General features: G+C 50.9%; 1 protein-coding gene across 3 annotated transcripts in view; it reads right to left on the minus strand.

Moving 5' to 3' along the window:
- LOC308152144 (nuclear receptor-binding protein-like) overlaps positions 1-19024 on the minus strand; it is a 41996-nt gene that overhangs the window by 12276 nt on the left and 10696 nt on the right. For all 3 annotated transcript variants that reach the window (XM_080525058.1, XM_080525057.1, XM_080525059.1), the window contains exons 5-12: positions 18906-18995; positions 5517-5557; positions 4612-4706; positions 1921-2004; positions 1297-1355; positions 992-1090; positions 547-679; positions 101-191 (exon numbers count right to left, since the gene is read on the minus strand). In XM_080525058.1, the coding sequence (XP_080381184.1) occupies positions 101-191; positions 547-679; positions 992-1090; positions 1297-1355; positions 1921-2004; positions 4612-4706; positions 5517-5557; positions 18906-18995 (692 nt within the window). The remainder of the gene's footprint in view (positions 1-100; positions 192-546; positions 680-991; positions 1091-1296; positions 1356-1920; positions 2005-4611; positions 4707-5516; positions 5558-18905; positions 18996-19024) is intronic.

Here is a 19024-nt window from a genome sequence, read left to right on the forward strand (position 1 = left end):
CACACAGTACACACACACACACACACACACACACACACACTGCATAGTCACCAGCGTGAGTCACACACACACACACACACACACACACACACACACATACTTGAGCTGTGCCCCATCCCTCCTCTCAGCGATCACCAGGTTGGGGTCCATGTTCTTGGTGATCTCCTCCAGGGCGTTCTCTGGGATCATGTCTGGAAGGCAGGAAGGAAGGAAGGAAGACAGGAAGGAAGGAAGACAGGAAGGAAGGAAGGAAGACAGGAAGGAAGGAAGACAGGAAGGAAGGAAAGCTTTACTCAGGGTTCCCACACCTTCTGAAGCATCAGATTCAAGCACCTTTCAAGGACTTTCAAGACTCAAATCCCTCAAATTCAAGGACCCAACACGGCGTAGTTTGAGACAGATCATAAAACATTTTTGACATTATTTTTTTTTAGAGAGAGAGAAACAGTGAGAGGGGAATTCAAGCACTTTCAATGACCCATGTCTATTTTCCAAAACTTTTAAGACCTTGATTCTTTTATTTTTGTGTGTGTGTGAGGGACGTACGCTGCAGTCCTACTATGCAGTGGGCGGCCAGCAGCTTGAGGCCCGGCACCTCGAACAGAGCCTGGTGGAACAACAGCTCCCTGGCGGTGGGCCGGGGGGCGGAGTCACCACACACACACGCCTGGATGAACTCCTACACACACACACACACACACACACACACATACACACAGGTTAGACACCTGGCCGGGTCACAACACACACACGCCTGGATGAAGGAGGTACACACACAGGAGGTACACACACACACACACACACACACAGGAGGTACACACACACACACACAGGTTAGACACACACACACACACACAGCTGTCTCACCCTCTGCAGGGGGTCCTCCAGGGACGGACAGACAGACAAACAGACAGGCAGCTGTCTCACCCTCTGCAGCGGGTCCTCTAGGGACAGACAGACAGACAAACAGACAGACAGGCAGCTGTCTCACCCTCTGCAGCGGGTCCTCCAGGGACTGGATGGCGTTGTTGATGGCGTCCTGAGACACGTAGGAGGAGTCCCCGTTCCCCTGGATCTCCAGCACCGCCATCTACACAACACACACACACACACACACACACACACACACACTCATCACCCTGACCCCTGACGCGAGATCTCCAGGACCGCCATCTGTACACACACAGATGACATCACACACATAACCCTAACCCTGGCTCACACAGATGACATCACACACCAAGCCCTGGGCTCACACAGATGACATCACACAGTTCTGAGCGTCATGTGACCCACCTCTAAGGCACACATCCCAAAGGAGTAGATATCCACCGCTGTGGTGACATCTGCTACAGCTAAAGGAGAGAGAGAGAGAGGGACAGGGAGAGAGAGAGAGGGGGGGGGGAGAGAGAGAGGGGGGGACAGGGAGAGAGAGAGAGAGGGGGAGAGAGAGAGAGGGGTGGAGAGAGAGAGAGAGAGGGGGACAGGGAGAGAGAGAGGGACAGGGAGAGAGAGGGGGAGAGAGAGGGATGGGAGAGAGAGAGAGGGACAGGGAGAGAGAGAGAGAGAGAAATGAAAGGAGAGAGACAGAGAGAGAGAGAGACAGAGAAGGAGAGAGAGAGAGAGAGAGATGAAGAGAGAGAGAGAGAGAGATGAAGAGAGGGAGAGAGAGAGAGAGAGATGAAGAGAGAGAGAGAGAGAGAGAGAGAGAGAGAGAGAGAGAGAGAGAGAGAGAGAGAGAGAAAGAGAGAGGCAACAATGGTATGATTGAGAGGCTGTATTACACATCTGATAGACGCTGGCAGGTGTGAAGAACTCTGTGTGTGTGTGTGTGTGTGTGTCTGTGTGTGTGTGTGTCTGTGTGTGTGTCTGTGTGTGTGTGTGTCTGTGTGTGTGTGTGTCTGTATCCTGAGACTGTACCTCCATACTCAGGGGCAAAGAAGTGCAGGTTTTTCTGCCTCTCACGGCAGGTCTTCACATGGTTGTTTATCGTGTCTGGAGCCACTGGGGGGAGGGAGGGGGGAGAGGGAGGGGGAGGGAGTGGAGGCAGAAATACTGGGTCAATCATAATTCATACAACGATTATATATCATCTTCCTTCTTCTAGCATTATGACTGCCAACAGCCCCTGGCCTGAGCATCGATTACTGGTCCACTGCTGTGATTGGTGGATAAGATGATTCAGTTACTTTAGACAAATGTGTTTGTTGTTGTAAGTCGCTTTGGATAAAATGACCATGACACTCCTAGCTCTAGCTCCAGCTCCAGGACCTGACTAACACCTGATCTGGCTACATAACTAGCGTGTCAGGGCCTGACTAATACCTGATCTGGCTACATGACTATCGTGTCAGGGCCTGACTAATACCTGATCTGGCTGCATGACTATCGTGTCAGGGCCAGACTAATACCTGATCTGGCTACATGACTAGCGTGTCGGGGCCTGACTAATACCTGATCTGGCTACATGACTATCATGTCAGGGCCTGACTAACACCTGATCTGGCTACATGACTAGCGTGTCAGGGCCTGACTAATACCTGATCTGGCTACATGACTATCGTGTCAGGGCCTGACTAATACCTGATCTGGCTGCATGACTATCGTGTCAGGGCCTGACTAATACCTGATCTGGCTACATGACTAGCGTGTCGGGGCCTGACTAATACCTGATCTGGCTACATGACTATCGTGTCAGGGCCTGACTAATACCTGATCTGGCTACATGACTATCGTGTCAGGGCCTGACTAATACCTGATCTGGCTACGTGACTATCATGTCGGGGCCTGACTAATACCTGAACTGGCTACATGACTAGCGTGTTAGGGCCTGACTAATACCTGATCTGGCTACATGACTATCGTGTCGGGGCCAGACTAATACCTGATCTGGCTACATGACTATCATGTCAGGGCCAGACTAATACCTGATCTGGCTACATGACTATCGTGTCAGGGCCAGACTAATACCTGATCTGGCTATATGACTATCGTGTCAGGGCCTGACTAATACCTGATCTGGCTACGTGACTATCATGTCGGGGCCTGACTAATACCTGATCTGGCTACATGACTATCATGTCAGGGCCAGACTAATACCTGAACTGGCTACATGACTAGCGTGTCAGGGCCTGACTAATACCTAATCTGGCTACATGACTATCGTGTTGGGGCCTGACTAATACCTGAACTGGCTACATGACTAGCGTGTCAGGGCCTGACTAATACCTGATCTGGCTACATGACTATTGTGTCGGGGCCAGACTAATACCTGATCTGGCTACATGCAGTGGTGTAGTCTAGTTTTTTCTAGTGGGTATACTGTGATTTTGCCCTCCCAGTCAGAGCGACACCTGTCCCGTAGCGACACCCCATAAGCACCACCACACTCACTTATGCATACAGTATGCATCTACACCAGTGTTTGCTGCCTTGGGGGGGGTGGCATGGACTGTATTTGTACATCAAGCTGCCTCACGCTACTGAAACAGGAGATAGGCTCCTTCCCTATGGGCCATTAGGCTCCAGAACCATCGGTTCTCAAGGCTACTTATGTGGTCTTGACTACCTGTCCACTTTCTCACCTGGTTCTTGCTCGCTCTCTCTCTCTGGTGCACCATCCTGCTCTCTCTCCTTCTCTCCCTCTCTATCCTCCTCTCTCCCTCTTTTGCTGTCAACCAAAAGGCAAATATAACAACCAGAGTATTTATAATCTAATAAGAGGTATACATTGAATTCATATCAAATCATAACATCATTCTAATTGAATATTGGGTTGCTGTGGGCAATGCAGTCAGATACTGTCTTTACTTACTCTCTCACTTGTAAGAAAATCGTATGTCCAACTACAAAAAACAGACATTTCCAATGAGTGAGGGTTTGTTCCAATGCTTCAATCCACTGTCCATGTACTGTAAATATACCATTATGGTATTGTAGATTGTATATCTACTTTAAGTAAAATAATGAAGTGCATCCAGTTAGCTCTTTAGCTGGCATGTGTGCAGCAGACTAGCTCATCTCATCACCTCTGAGCACGCTAGCTAGCTTGCTAGTTCTTTGACACTATTATTCACACCATGAAACTATAATCAGACGTTTTCTAGTCACAATAATAACGACTAATTTGAACCAACTTTCTCTGTCAGAACACAGTAATTATATTTGCTAACATTTCAACTTGCTTACTTTCTTCTGCAGAGCTTTCACCCTGCAAAAACTCTCTCGCGTCGCACGCGCACACTCGCGCAAAAACAAAAACAAAACAAAACAAAACCATTCTCCAGCGCAGCACGAAGCTGTGTGTGGAGGTCTGACCCGCCCACCCCAAGGCTCTGTAGGGGAAATACTGAGAGCATTCTGAACGACTGGTTATGCGATAACAAACATGTCAGAAAGTTTGAAGTAAGTGCTTCGTAACACAGACAGGGTGAATTTTATGAATAAAAGTGTGAAAGTTCTGTCACAAAACGCTGTTACGTATCCTCGCGCATTTTTAAGTGGGTATACGCAAATCCTTTGCCTTTCCTAGTGGGTATACGGCGTAGTCCTGCGTATCACCTAGACTACACCACTGGCTACATGACTAGCGTGTCGGGGCCAGACTAATACCTGAGCCGATCTTGATGAGCCCGTTGTGCTGGATGAAGATGGTGTCGCAGGTCAGATTCCCGTGGATGATTGGCGGGTCACAGGAGTGGAGGTAACTACGGCAACAGGACAGAGGCGATGAGGGTAGGCATGGCAACAACGGAACACACAGAGAACTACAGAGTCAAACTACCTAAGATGGCGCCTGCTACCTATTACTTCTCTCCACTTAACGCTAGAACAGCCATGAGGGTAATTTTACCCCTGTGAGTAAAGAAAAGTGTTATATCTTTGCACTCGATCAAATTTCAGGACCCCCCTTTCATGACCTTTCCTAGATATGTGCGTTCTACCACCCAATATCCTTACATTTTCAAAACCACATCAGGATAAGCTAGTATGAAGATATTTTGACGTGTTTCTGTGTAGGAAGCAGGCTAATTTACAAGCGGCCAACTAGTGGTCGTTGTGTGTAAGTAGCAGCGTACCATTGTAAAGATGTCTGTGAAGAGCTCTTTTAGTAGGTAAAAAAGGCACGGCTGTTCTAGTGTTAATCTATTGTTATTTTCTGCGGTTTTCTTTTAAATGATTTTTCGGCAACCAATCAAAATGTTGGGACTTTTATTCTGAAAAATGTAAATACATTTTAACAATGTTGACACAACAATGACACACTAGTCAAGCCAAAATATTGCAATGCAACGGATTCGGTGAGTATTTCCCACTAAGTAGTTGCATTGCAATATTTTGGCTTGACTAGCGAGTGTGTCTTTCACAAAACAATTTATTTCCATTTTTCAGAATAAAAGTCTGAACAGTTGGTCTTTCACCAGCTGCTGTCACATGTTCTTCCTCTGCGCTGTGAGAGAGAGAGAGAGAGAGAGAGAGAGAGAGAGGGAGAGAGAGAGAGAGAGAGAGAGACTGACCTGAGAGCAGAGAGGATCTGGGTGCACCACCGCTTCCAGGCCTGCAACACACACACACACACACGCACACACACACACACACACACACACACACACACACACACACACACACGATATGAGCACTCTCTATCCTCTAAAGGTCAACACGTGTGAACACTGCATTTGATGCACATATAGACTCACTGAACACCTTGTTAGGAACACTATACTACCACTGGTTAGGGCCGCCCTTTATTAGGAACACTATACTAATACTGGGTAGGGCCTCCCTTTATTAGGAACACTATACTAATACTGGGTAGGGCCTCCCTTTATTAGGAACACTATACTAATACTGGGTAGGGCCTCCCTTTATTAGGAACACTATACTAATACTGGGTAGGGCCTCCCTTTATTAGGAACACTATACTAATACTGGGTAGGGCCTCCCTTTATTAGGAACACTATACTACCACTGGTTAGGGCCTCCCTTTATTAGGAACACTATACTAATACTGGGTAGGGCCTCCCTTTATTAGGAACACTATACTAATACTGGGTAGGGTCTCCCTTTATTAGGAACACTATACTAATACTGGGTAGGGCCTCCCTTTATTAGGAACACTATACTAATACTGGGTAGGGCCTCCCTTTATTAGGAACACTATACTAATACTGGGTAGGGCCTCCCTTTATTAGGAACACTATACTAATACTGGGTAGGGCCTCCCTTTATTAGGAACACTATACTAATACTGGGTAGGGCCTCCCTTTATTAGGAACACTATACTAATACTGGGTAGGGCCTCCCTTTATTAGGAACACTATACTAATACTGGGTAGGGCCTCCCTTTATTAGGAACACTATACTAATACTGGTTAGGGCCTCCCTTTATTAGGAACACTATACTAATACTGGTTAGGGCCTCCCTTTATTAGGAACACTATACTACCACTGGTTAGGGCCTCCCTTTATTAGGAACACTATACTAATACTGGGTAGGGCCTCCCTTTATTAGGAACACTATACTAATACTGGGTAGGGCCTCCCTTTATTAGGAACACTATACTACCACTGGTTAGGGCCTCCCTTTATTAGGAACACTGTTTGGCTAATCCATGGGAGGGTTTTGATTGGGAGTTTATTTTATTGTTTGATTCATTTGATTGGGTAAAAGTATGCATGCAGAGAGTGATTGGCTTAGATAGAAATGGGGGCGGGCTTAATGGAGGTAATCTGGGTGGCAGGGAATCGGAATGACAGTATAGAGCGAGATGGGAGTTGGTAAGTTGAGCTCTGAATGATTGTGTAGTTTGTTGAATCTTTTCTGTTAGTTCGTTCACTGTTAATTATTTACATGTACTAATGGATCAATGTGTTTTCAGTTTTACAATCTGTTTAATAGATGAAGAAGGAAATCAAACCGAATTGTGTCAGTCTCATCATTTCACCCGTACTGCCGGAGCAAGCAGAGGATTCGCCATCAGCTAACTAGAGGGAGAGCTGAACAATTGTAAAACACCCGCTGACGACCGCAGGAGGACGGACCGTCAGTTAGCTAAGGAAATACAAGCACGGTTGGACGCAACAGAAGCTCCGGGAGGACAAGGATCCATTCACCGGAGATAAGAGCAAGCTAAAGCCTGGTCAGGTTAGTGACGCAGCCGCCAGCCGGCAATGGAGCCGCGGCGCCCGCAACTGTAGCTAACTAGCCACTTGCTAGCTAGCGTAGAGTAGCCAACTAAGCCAGCGTTAGCCCTGTTGTTGCAATAGCGCAGCAGACACGCGGTAGAGCTTATAGCACTCAAAGCTACAGCTAACTAGGCCAGAAACGGAGCCGTGGCGCCCGCAACTGTAGCTAACTAGCCACTTGCTAGCCAGCGTAGCATTAGCAAACTAAGCTAGCGTTAGCCCTGTTGTCGCATTAGCGCAGCAGGCACGCGGTAGAGCTTATAGCACTCAAGGCTACAGCTAGCTAGGCAGGCAAGGAGTGAAACAATCCACGGCTAGCTTCAACTGGTTAACCCAACTGCAAGAATCCACAGCCAGCTAGGCTAACCTACAAGACCCACCAAGAAAGGAATTGCGAGCTAATAGCAGCTACCCAGAGAGCTACCCACACCCAGCACTCTTCTCTGTGACTCTATTGACTGTTTGCATTAAAATAGGTTTGTGTGTACCTGGGTATTAAGTCATCGGGGGGAGGAAAATCCTCTCCCACTTTATTATTTTATTTTTAGCAGTATCCCTGGGATGACCCCACGGTGAACCTGGTTCCGCTGCCGAAGACTAGTTAAGGAAGTGCAGGGACCAGCGCAAATCAGCTCAGGGAGTCAGAGAGGGCTGAAGATATAAGATAGAAAGACGAAACAGGTACACACAGGTTATTTCTGAGTCACAGGCAGAATGGAGGCACTAAGGACCGAAAGGGAAAAGTTGGCAGTCACTTTTGAGAGAGGATACCGCCACATCATCAGGTCAGTGGCATTGATGGGCGAAGATGACATGAAACGTGAGTGGATAGCGCTCCTATCAAACGCGAAAGACCTAAACTCTGCAGACGACAATTATGAGGAAGGTTTGCAGGCCAAAGCAAGTCAGGAACCTGAGACAGGCAACAGTCAGCTTCTTCAAGACATCACCAAGGCCGCTGAGGAGAGAGCTCAGAAGGTTGAACAGGTCGGTCACGTTTTAAAGGCCAACATGTGGACAAGGTTCGCGGGGGTCGAACTTTCATCCACAATTAGACGAGCAGAAAGGAGTCACGAAGGCGCGAAGAGGATCAGTCTAGAAGAGGCAACCCACGACGTCTGCAAAGAACGAAGCACACTCACAGAGAGCCTCATCATCAAAGCACGAAGTCTGCTATCAAGCTGGGGGGAGTGGATCCCTGTAGTTGAGGCGTGCAACACGAGAAAGTCACTAGAGGAGCTGGAGGACAAAAGGGATGAACTTTGGGAAACGTTTGTGACTGAATTTGGAAGAGTTGAGAAGGAGAATACTGACAAAATGGCCGACAAGGCCGCCGCAGCAAAGCAAATGGCCACCGACGTTCTCGCCGAAGAAGAGGCCAAAGATCGAGCGACGAATAGAGAAAGGGCCGACGCTCTCGCCGAAGATGAGAGGAAAAGGGCCGACGTTCTCGCCGAAGATGAGAGGAAAAGGGCCGACGTTCTCGCCGAAGAAGAGGCCAAAGATCGAGCGACGAATAGAGAAAGGGCCGACGCTCTCGCCGAAGATGAGAGGAAAAGGGCCGACGTTCTCGCCGAAGATGAGAGGAAAAGGGCCGACGTTCTCGCCGAAGAAGAGACCAAAGATCGAGCGGCGAATAGAGGAAGGGCCGACGCTCTCGCCGAAGATGAGAGGAAAAGGGCCGACGTTCTCGCCGAAGAAGAGGCCAAAGATCGAGCGACAAATAGAGAAAATAAAGAAGCCATTGCCAAGCTGGAAAGGAAAGCCGCTGAGGCAAGACTGAAGTCAGCTGATAGCGTGGCCGAGTTTGAGAAGGAGACAGCGAAGGTGAAATTGGGGGCCGAAGAAGAGATCGCTGAGGCAAGGCAGAAGGCGGCCGTGATTGAGTTGAAGGCAGCAGAAATAGCCGCTCAAGAGCGCGCCAAACTACTGGAGGCTCAGCGGGAAGCATGGGAACAAGCCCGGGAGGCAGGGCTGGAGAGCGCCACATATGGAGGCAACCGCACTAGAGCCAAGATCAAACTCCCTCCAACAAGGCTGCCCGTTTTCAGCGGGTGTATGAGAGATTTTCATCGCTGGCGGAAAGATTGGGAAAGCCTGCAGCGGCAGGGAGACCCATCGGGGTCGCCAGAGGTGAAGAAACTCCACCTCCTCGAGAGCATAGACCGAAAGGTTTTCGAGGAGCTCAAACTCTCGAGCTACCGCTCAGCGGAAGACGTATTCAAAGCCTTGGAGAATCGGTTTGGAGACAAGGCAACCATCGCGCTGCAAATTATTGAGGAATTGGAAAGAATGCCAGCGGTAAAAGGAAACCAGCCGAGGAAAGCAATCGACCTTATTCAGGCAGTGGAAAGAGCCCTCATGGACCTGACTGACTTAGGAGAAGTGGGCGCTATGAAGAACCCACTTGTAATTAAGGCCATCGAGAGCAAACTACCAGATCGCGTGCAGGAAGGCTGGTTTACCTTTGTAACCGAACCCGAAAACCAAGTCGCCCCAGACAAGCTGTTCGATGCTCTTCTTCTGTTTCTGAAAAGGCAGGAAGTAATCCTCGAAAGGATGGCGCGAATCCGAGGCTCCACAGAAACCTCTGAGGGAACACCAGAGAAGCCAGTCAGATGGGAGAAGAGGGCATTCACGAGGGCCACGGAGAGAGACTCACCGGTAGATGAAGAAGAGGAGGAACATCGAGGTGAAACCCGAGTCACGGGCAGGAACTCGGAAAGAAGAGAAGAGTGTGACATCTGTGGAAGCGATCAGCACGGTGGCAAAATATTCTTCTGCCAAAAGTTCAAGAGTGTCAGTCTGGCAGAGAAACGAGCCATAGTAAGGCAAAGCAAAGCCTGTCAGAAATGTTTGGGCATGCACGGCGCCGACGGGGAGTGTAGTAACCGGTACCTGTGCAGAGTGTGCAAGCGGGATGAAGGAAGGGCAAGTCATCACTACCTTCTGTGTCCCGAATGGAGTGAGGGGAAGAGGACAGGGCCAGGGTTCGCTGACAAGCAACGAGAATTCCTGGATTCTTTGGGACTCAACCCTGAACAGGAGAGGAGGGCGAAGGCATTCACCAGTAAGGCTTCGATGACGCTGAGCGCGGACGCAGAAGGCGGAAGTCTCTTCGCAGAGGATGGGCCAGAGGAACATCCAGTACTAATGATGATATTGACAGTCAAAACAGAAGATGGATATGCCCTGGGAACTCTCATAGACCTCGCCTCCGACACAAATTATATCACCAACCGGGCCGCCGATCGGCTCCGACTGGAGCGGAAGCAAGTAACACTGACTGTGCATGGAGTCGGTGGAATGAAGGTCAAGGTCAAGACTAATAAGTACCTGCTAAAGGTCAGAGCGTGGAGCAACAACAGATGGAGTCCCCACGAGATGGTATGCTACGGGCTCGACACAATCGCTCGTGCAGACAAGGTCATCAGTCCAGAGCGACTCTGTAAGTTCTTCCCTGGGGTCGAGAAGGAAGAGCTGGTCCGACCTAAGGAAATCGAGCTCTTGATCAGCCACCGAGAGGGACGACTCGCTCCACGGTGGAGAAGAGGGACGGGAGACTTGGTGCTGTGGGACGGGCCTCTGGGGAAGACCGTGGGAGGAACGCACCCAGACCTGTTTGAAAGTTGGGAAAGATCCGCACACAACTCCCAGACGCACTTTGCGCGTTCTCTGAGAACGGAGGCAGTAAGATTTGAGGAGATCCCCTGCAAGACGCCCAGCGCAAAAGAAGAGGATGGAGACCAGAAGCCGCAAGGTCATGAAAAGACCGGGAGAACAGCTGCAAGCAGCAAAGAGGTCCTCGAGTGGTGGAGCTGGGATAGCATCAGCGCCGCGTGCGAGCCAAAGTGTGGAGGGTGTCGCTGCGGAAATTGTCAGCCGGGCGGGAAAGAGATGACTCTCGCAGAGGAAAAGAAGATCAAAACCTACGCAATTACCCGCGTCAACATCGGGGACAAGCCAGCCGGATGCATCGCCCAGCTGGCCATGAGGAAGACGGCAAGGCTGCCAGAGGTCGCCCACCTAAAAGAAGAGCGGAGAGCACTTGAGGAGGACACCTATGTAGACGACATTCTAGCGTCTCATGGCGACAGGAGAGAGCTGAGGAGCATCACAGAGGGAATCGAGAGGACGCTCAACGCTGGAGGTTTCGCTCCGGAACCACGGATCCAGTCGGGTCAAAGTGGGAGGAGCAAAGAGGGCCAGCCTGCAGAAACGAGGGCCAATGTGGAGCCAGAGTCAGAGGTGTTGGTGCTGGCTGATCAGCTGAGCGAGGAAACATCCAGGGGAGTGGCTGTAAGTGCTCGAGACAGCGTGAGCATGCTGCAACGGAAAGCGTTCACTGCAGCTGTAACACGCGCTCAGGCGAGGAAGGGGCTGGACCCGAAATGCGGCATTGAGGAGGAAGCAAATGCAAAGGGGACATCCACACCGGTTGGGAGTTCCAGGGACCCCGAGCATGAGAGGGAGAGGCTCTGGGGCGCTGCTCTCATGGACCTGATTGAGCCAGAACGCTTCAGTGAGATAGGCAGGCTCATTCGGGTAGTTGGGTGGGTCCGGCGAGCTGTTAGGCAGTGGTTGGTTTGCAGGAGGGCTCCAGAAGACGCAAAGTGGGAGGCTACACGCCCGAGGGAGACAAGAAGCGGAGTTAGCCTCGGCGTCCAGGAGCTGAACGCAGCTTTCCGCGACCTGTGTCTGGCTGCACAGGATGGAACAGAGTTTCCTAAAACGACTTGGGACAGACTGGTAGTTGAGAGGGTCGAAGGGCCGGGGCTGCTGGTGTGTTCCGGAGGAATCCAGGAGGCGAAGGAGGTGGGAATCCCACTTGTCCCCTACACTGCATGGATCAGCACTCTGTTGGCAGGGGAGGCCCATGGGGCGAACCACGAGGGGTTGGCTGGCACCCTATTGAAGATGCGCAAGAAGGCGTGGGTGATTCAGGACGAGGAAGGAGCGAGGGCCACGATCTCTTCCCAACGCTCGACCGAGACGTTGGGCGGGTGGTCGTGCTGCTTCCCGTGGAGGAGCAGTAGAAAATAACTGTATTAAAGAGAGGGAAAGTTGTGGTCCATTTAGGCACAAAGGACCAATGGACCAAGTGGGAGGTGTTTGGCTAATCCATGGGAGGGTTTTGATTGGGAGTTTATTTTATTGTTTGATTCATTTGATTGGGTAAAAGTATGCATGCAGAGAGTGATTGGCTTAGATAGAAATGGGGGCGGGCTTAATGGAGGTAATCTGGGTGGCAGGGAATCGGAATGACAGTATAGAGCGAGATGGGAGTTGGTAAGTTGAGCTCTGAATGATTGTGTAGTTTGTTGAATCTTTTCTGTTAGTTCGTTCACTGTTAATTATTTACATGTACTAATGGATCAATGTGTTTTCAGTTTTACAATCTGTTTAATAGATGAAGAAGGAAATCAAACCGAATTGTGTCAGTCTCATCATTTCACCCGTACTGCCGGAGCAAGCAGAGGATTCGCCATCAGCTAACTAGAGGGAGAGCTGAACAATTGTAAAACACCCGCTGACGACCGCAGGAGGACGGACCGTCAGTTAGCTAAGGAAATACAAGCACGGTTGGACGCAACAGAAGCTCCGGGAGGACAAGGATCCATTCACCGGAGATAAGAGCAAGCTAAAGCCTGGTCAGGTTAGTGACGCAGCCGCCAGCCGGCAATGGAGCCGCGGCGCCCGCAACTGTAGCTAACTAGCCACTTGCTAGCTAGCGTAGAGTAGCCAACTAAGCCAGCGTTAGCCCTGTTGTTGCAATAGCGCAGCAGACACGCGGTAGAGCTTATAGCACTCAAAGCTACAGCTAACTAGGCCAGAAACGGAGCCGTGGCGCCCGCAACTGTAGCTAACTAGCCACTTGCTAGCCAGCGTAGCATTAGCAAACTAAGCTAGCGTTAGCCCTGTTGTCGCATTAGCGCAGCAGGCACGCGGTAGAGCTTATAGCACTCAAGGCTACAGCTAGCTAGGCAGGCAAGGAGTGAAACAATCCACGGCTAGCTTCAACTGGTTAACCCAACTGCAAGAATCCACAGCCAGCTAGGCTAACCTACAAGACCCACCAAGAAAGGAATTGCGAGCTAATAGCAGCTACCCAGAGAGCTACCCACACCCAGCACTCTTCTCTGTGACTCTATTGACTGTTTGCATTAAAATAGGTTTGTGTGTACCTGGGTATTAAGTCATCGGGGGGAGGAAAATCCTCTCCCACTTTATTATTTTATTTTTAGCAGTATCCCTGGGATGACCCCACGGTGAACCTGGTTCCGCTGCCGAAGACTAGTTAAGGAAGTGCAGGGACCAGCGCAAATCAGCTCAGGGAGTCAGAGAGGGCTGAAGATATAAGATAGAAAGACGAAACAGGTACACACAGGTTATTTCTGAGTCACAGGCAGAATGGAGGCACTAAGGACCGAAAGGGAAAAGTTGGCAGTCACTTTTGAGAGAGGATACCGCCACATCATCAGGTCAGTGGCATTGATGGGCGAAGATGACATGAAACGTGAGTGGATAGCGCTCCTATCAAACGCGAAAGACCTAAACTCTGCAGACGACAATTATGAGGAAGGTTTGCAGGCCAAAGCAAGTCAGGAACCTGAGACAGGCAACAGTCAGCTTCTTCAAGACATCACCAAGGCCGCTGAGGAGAGAGCTCAGAAGGTTGAACAGGTCGGTCACGTTTTAAAGGCCAACATGTGGACAAGGTTCGCGGGGGTCGAACTTTCATCCACAATTAGACGAGCAGAAAGGAGTCACGAAGGCGCGAAGAGGATCAGTCTAGAAGAGGCAACCCACGACGTCTGCAAAGAACGAAGCACACTCACAGAGAGCCTCATCATCAAAGCACGAAGTCTGCTATCAAGCTGGGGGGAGTGGATCCCTGTAGTTGAGGCGTGCAACACGAGAAAGTCACTAGAGGAGCTGGAGGACAAAAGGGATGAACTTTGGGAAACGTTTGTGACTGAATTTGGAAGAGTTGAGAAGGAGAATACTGACAAAATGGCCGACAAGGCCGCCGCAGCAAAGCAAATGGCCACCGACGTTCTCGCCGAAGAAGAGGCCAAAGATCGAGCGACGAATAGAGAAAGGGCCGACGCTCTCGCCGAAGATGAGAGGAAAAGGGCCGACGTTCTCGCCGAAGATGAGAGGAAAAGGGCCGACGTTCTCGCCGAAGAAGAGGCCAAAGATCGAGCGACGAATAGAGAAAGGGCCGACGCTCTCGCCGAAGATGAGAGGAAAAGGGCCGACGTTCTCGCCGAAGATGAGAGGAAAAGGGCCGACGTTCTCGCCGAAGAAGAGACCAAAGATCGAGCGGCGAATAGAGGAAGGGCCGACGCTCTCGCCGAAGATGAGAGGAAAAGGGCCGACGTTCTCGCCGAAGAAGAGGCCAAAGATCGAGCGACAAATAGAGAAAATAAAGAAGCCATTGCCAAGCTGGAAAGGAAAGCCGCTGAGGCAAGACTGAAGTCAGCTGATAGCGTGGCCGAGTTTGAGAAGGAGACAGCGAAGGTGAAATTGGGGGCCGAAGAAGAGATCGCTGAGGCAAGGCAGAAGGCGGCCGTGATTGAGTTGAAGGCAGCAGAAATAGCCGCTCAAGAGCGCGCCAAACTACTGGAGGCTCAGCGGGAAGCATGGGAACAAGCCCGGGAGGCAGGGCTGGAGAGCGCCACATATGGAGGCAACCGCACTAGAGCCAAGATCAAACTCCCTCCAACAAGGCTGCCCGTTTTCAGCGGGTGTATGAGAGATTTTCATCGCTGGCGGAAAGATTGGGAAAGCCTGCAGCGGCAGGGAGACCCATCGGGGTCGCCAGAGGTGAAGAAACTCCACCTCCTCGAGAGCATAGACCGAAAGGTTTTCGAGGAGCTCAAACTCTCGAGCTACCGCTCAGCGGAAGACGTATTCAAAGCCTTGGAGAATCGGTTTGGAGACAAGGCAACCATCGCGCTGCAAATTATTGAGGAATTGGAAAGAATGCCAGCGGTAAAAGGAAACCAGCCGAGGAAAGCAATCGACCTTATTCAGGCAGTGGAAAGAGCCCTCATGGACCTGACTGACTTAGGAGAAGTGGGCGCTATGAAGAACCCACTTGTAATTAAGGCCATCGAGAGCAAACTACCAGATCGCGTGCAGGAAGGCTGGTTTACCTTTGTAACCGAACCCGAAAACCAAGTCGCCCCAGACAAGCTGTTCGATGCTCTTCTTCTGTTTCTGAAAAGGCAGGAAGTAATCCTCGAAAGGATGGCGCGAATCCGAGGCTCCACAGAAACCTCTGAGGGAACACCAGAGAAGCCAGTCAGATGGGAGAAGAGGGCATTCACGAGGGCCACGGAGAGAGACTCACCGGTAGATGAAGAAGAGGAGGAACATCGAGGTGAAACCCGAGTCACGGGCAGGAACTCGGAAAGAAGAGAAGAGTGTGACATCTGTGGAAGCGATCAGCACGGTGGCAAAATATTCTTCTGCCAAAAGTTCAAGAGTGTCAGTCTGGCAGAGAAACGAGCCATAGTAAGGCAAAGCAAAGCCTGTCAGAAATGTTTGGGCATGCACGGCGCCGACGGGGAGTGTAGTAACCGGTACCTGTGCAGAGTGTGCAAGCGGGATGAAGGAAGGGCAAGTCATCACTACCTTCTGTGTCCCGAATGGAGTGAGGGGAAGAGGACAGGGCCAGGGTTCGCTGACAAGCAACGAGAATTCCTGGATTCTTTGGGACTCAACCCTGAACAGGAGAGGAGGGCGAAGGCATTCACCAGTAAGGCTTCGATGACGCTGAGCGCGGACGCAGAAGGCGGAAGTCTCTTCGCAGAGGATGGGCCAGAGGAACATCCAGTACTAATGATGATATTGACAGTCAAAACAGAAGATGGATATGCCCTGGGAACTCTCATAGACCTCGCCTCCGACACAAATTATATCACCAACCGGGCCGCCGATCGGCTCCGACTGGAGCGGAAGCAAGTAACACTGACTGTGCATGGAGTCGGTGGAATGAAGGTCAAGGTCAAGACTAATAAGTACCTGCTAAAGGTCAGAGCGTGGAGCAACAACAGATGGAGTCCCCACGAGATGGTATGCTACGGGCTCGACACAATCGCTCGTGCAGACAAGGTCATCAGTCCAGAGCGACTCTGTAAGTTCTTCCCTGGGGTCGAGAAGGAAGAGCTGGTCCGACCTAAGGAAATCGAGCTCTTGATCAGCCACCGAGAGGGACGACTCGCTCCACGGTGGAGAAGAGGGACGGGAGACTTGGTGCTGTGGGACGGGCCTCTGGGGAAGACCGTGGGAGGAACGCACCCAGACCTGTTTGAAAGTTGGGAAAGATCCGCACACAACTCCCAGACGCACTTTGCGCGTTCTCTGAGAACGGAGGCAGTAAGATTTGAGGAGATCCCCTGCAAGACGCCCAGCGCAAAAGAAGAGGATGGAGACCAGAAGCCGCAAGGTCATGAAAAGACCGGGAGAACAGCTGCAAGCAGCAAAGAGGTCCTCGAGTGGTGGAGCAGGGATAGCATCAGCGCCGCGTGCGAGCCAAAGTGTGGAGGGTGTCGCTGCGGAAATTGTCAGCCGGGCGGGAAAGAGATGACTCTCGCAGAGGAAAAGAAGATCAAAACCTACGCAATTACCCGCGTCAACATCGGGGACAAGCCAGCCGGATGCATCGCCCAGCTGGCCATGAGGAAGACGGCAAGGCTGCCAGAGGTCGCCCACCTAAAAGAAGAGCGGAGAGCACTTGAGGAGGACACCTATGTAGACGACATTCTAGCGTCTCATGGCGACAGGAGAGAGCTGAGGAGCATCACAGAGGGAATCGAGAGGACGCTCAACGCTGGAGGTTTCGCTCCGGAACCACGGATCCAGTCGGGTCAAAGTGGGAGGAGCAAAGAGGGCCAGCCTGCAGAAACGAGGGCCAATGTGGAGCCAGAGTCAGAGGTGTTGGTGCTGGCTGATCAGCTGAGCGAGGAAACATCCAGGGGAGTGGCTGTAAGTGCTCGAGACAGCGTGAGCATGCTGCAACGGAAAGCGTTCACTGCAGCTGTAACACGCGCTCAGGCGAGGAAGGGGCTGGACCCGAAATGCGGCATTGAGGAGGAAGCAAATGCAAAGGGGACATCCACACCGGTTGGGAGTTCCAGGGACCCCGAGCATGAGAGGGAGAGGCTCTGGGGCGCTGCTCTCATGGACCTGATTGAGCCAGAACGCTTCAGTGAGATAGGCAGGCTCATTCGGGTAGTTGGGTGGGTCCGGCGAGCTGTTAGGCAGTGGTTGGTTTGCAGGAGGGCTCCAGAAGACGCAAAGTGGGAGGCTACACGCCCGAGGGAGACAAGAAGCGGAGTTAGCCTCGGCGTCCAGGAGCTGAACGCAGCTTTCCGCGACCTGTGTCTGGCTGCACAGGATGGAACAGAGTTTCCTAAAACGACTTGGGACAGACTGGTAGTTGAGAGGGTCGAAGGGCCGGGGCTGCTGGTGTGTTCCGGAGGAATCCAGGAGGCGAAGGAGGTGGGAATCCCACTTGTCCCCTACACTGCATGGATCAGCACTCTGTTGGCAGGGGAGGCCCATGGGGCGAACCACGAGGGGTTGGCTGGCACCCTATTGAAGATGCGCAAGAAGGCGTGGGTGATTCAGGACGAGGAAGGAGCGAGGGCCACGATCTCTTCCCAACGCTCGACCGAGACGTTGGGCGGGTGGTCGTGCTGCTTCCCGTGGAGGAGCAGTAGAAAATAACTGTATTAAAGAGAGGGAAAGTTGTGGTCCATTTAGGCACAAAGGACCAATGGACCAAGTGGGAGGTGTTTGGCTAATCCATGGGAGGGTTTTGATTGGGAGTTTATTTTATTGTTTGATTCATTTGATTGGGTAAAAGTATGCATGCAGAGAGTGATTGGCTTAGATAGAAATGGGGGCGGGCTTAATGGAGGTAATCTGGGTGGCAGGGAATCGGAATGACAGTATAGAGCGAGATGGGAGTTGGTAAGTTGAGCTCTGAATGATTGTGTAGTTTGTTGAATCTTTTCTGTTAGTTCGTTCACTGTTAATTATTTACATGTACTAATGGATCAATGTGTTTTCAGTTTTACAATCTGTTTAATAGATGAAGAAGGAAATCAAACCGAATTGTGTCAGTCTCATCATTTCACCCGTACTGCCGGAGCAAGCAGAGGATTCGCCATCAGCTAACTAGAGGGAGAGCTGAACAAACACTATACTACCACTGGTTAGGGCCTCCCTTTGCTCTCAACACAGCCTCAAGTATTCATGGCACTGGTTCCACAAGATGTTGGAAACATTCCTTTGAGATTCTGGTCCATGATGACATGACTGCATCACGCAAGATTTTTTAGGTACACTTTCAAGCTGTGAATCTCCCGTTCCACCACATCCCAACTCATTGTCATGTTCATGAAACCAGTTTGCGGTGGCTTTAGCTTTGTGACATGGTGCATTTCATTATCATGCTGGAAGCAGCCGTTAGAAGATGGGTACATTGTGGCCATAAAGGGGATGCACATGGTCAGCAACAACACTCAAACAGGCTGTGGCATTCAAGCCATGACTGACTGTTATTAACGGGCCCAAAGTGTGCCGCCATAACACCACCTGAATGAATGGATGAAGGAGGTGTACAGGTGTTCCTAATAAAGTGCTCAGTGAGTGGATACTTGTTGGCATGTTTGGAGCGAAGGGCAGAAGGACATCTTCACCTTTTCATTCATGGTCTTGTGGTTCTTCTTCGTCTTCTTCAGGAACTGTTTCAGGCTCCCTGATGACATGTACTCAGTGATGAAGATCACCTGAGGTGAAGGCGCACACACACACACAC

Source organism: Nansenia antarctica (assembly GCF_963989245.1).
Source record: "Nansenia antarctica genome assembly, chromosome: 3".
Taxonomy (NCBI): domain Eukaryota; kingdom Metazoa; phylum Chordata; class Actinopteri; order Argentiniformes; family Microstomatidae; genus Nansenia; species Nansenia antarctica.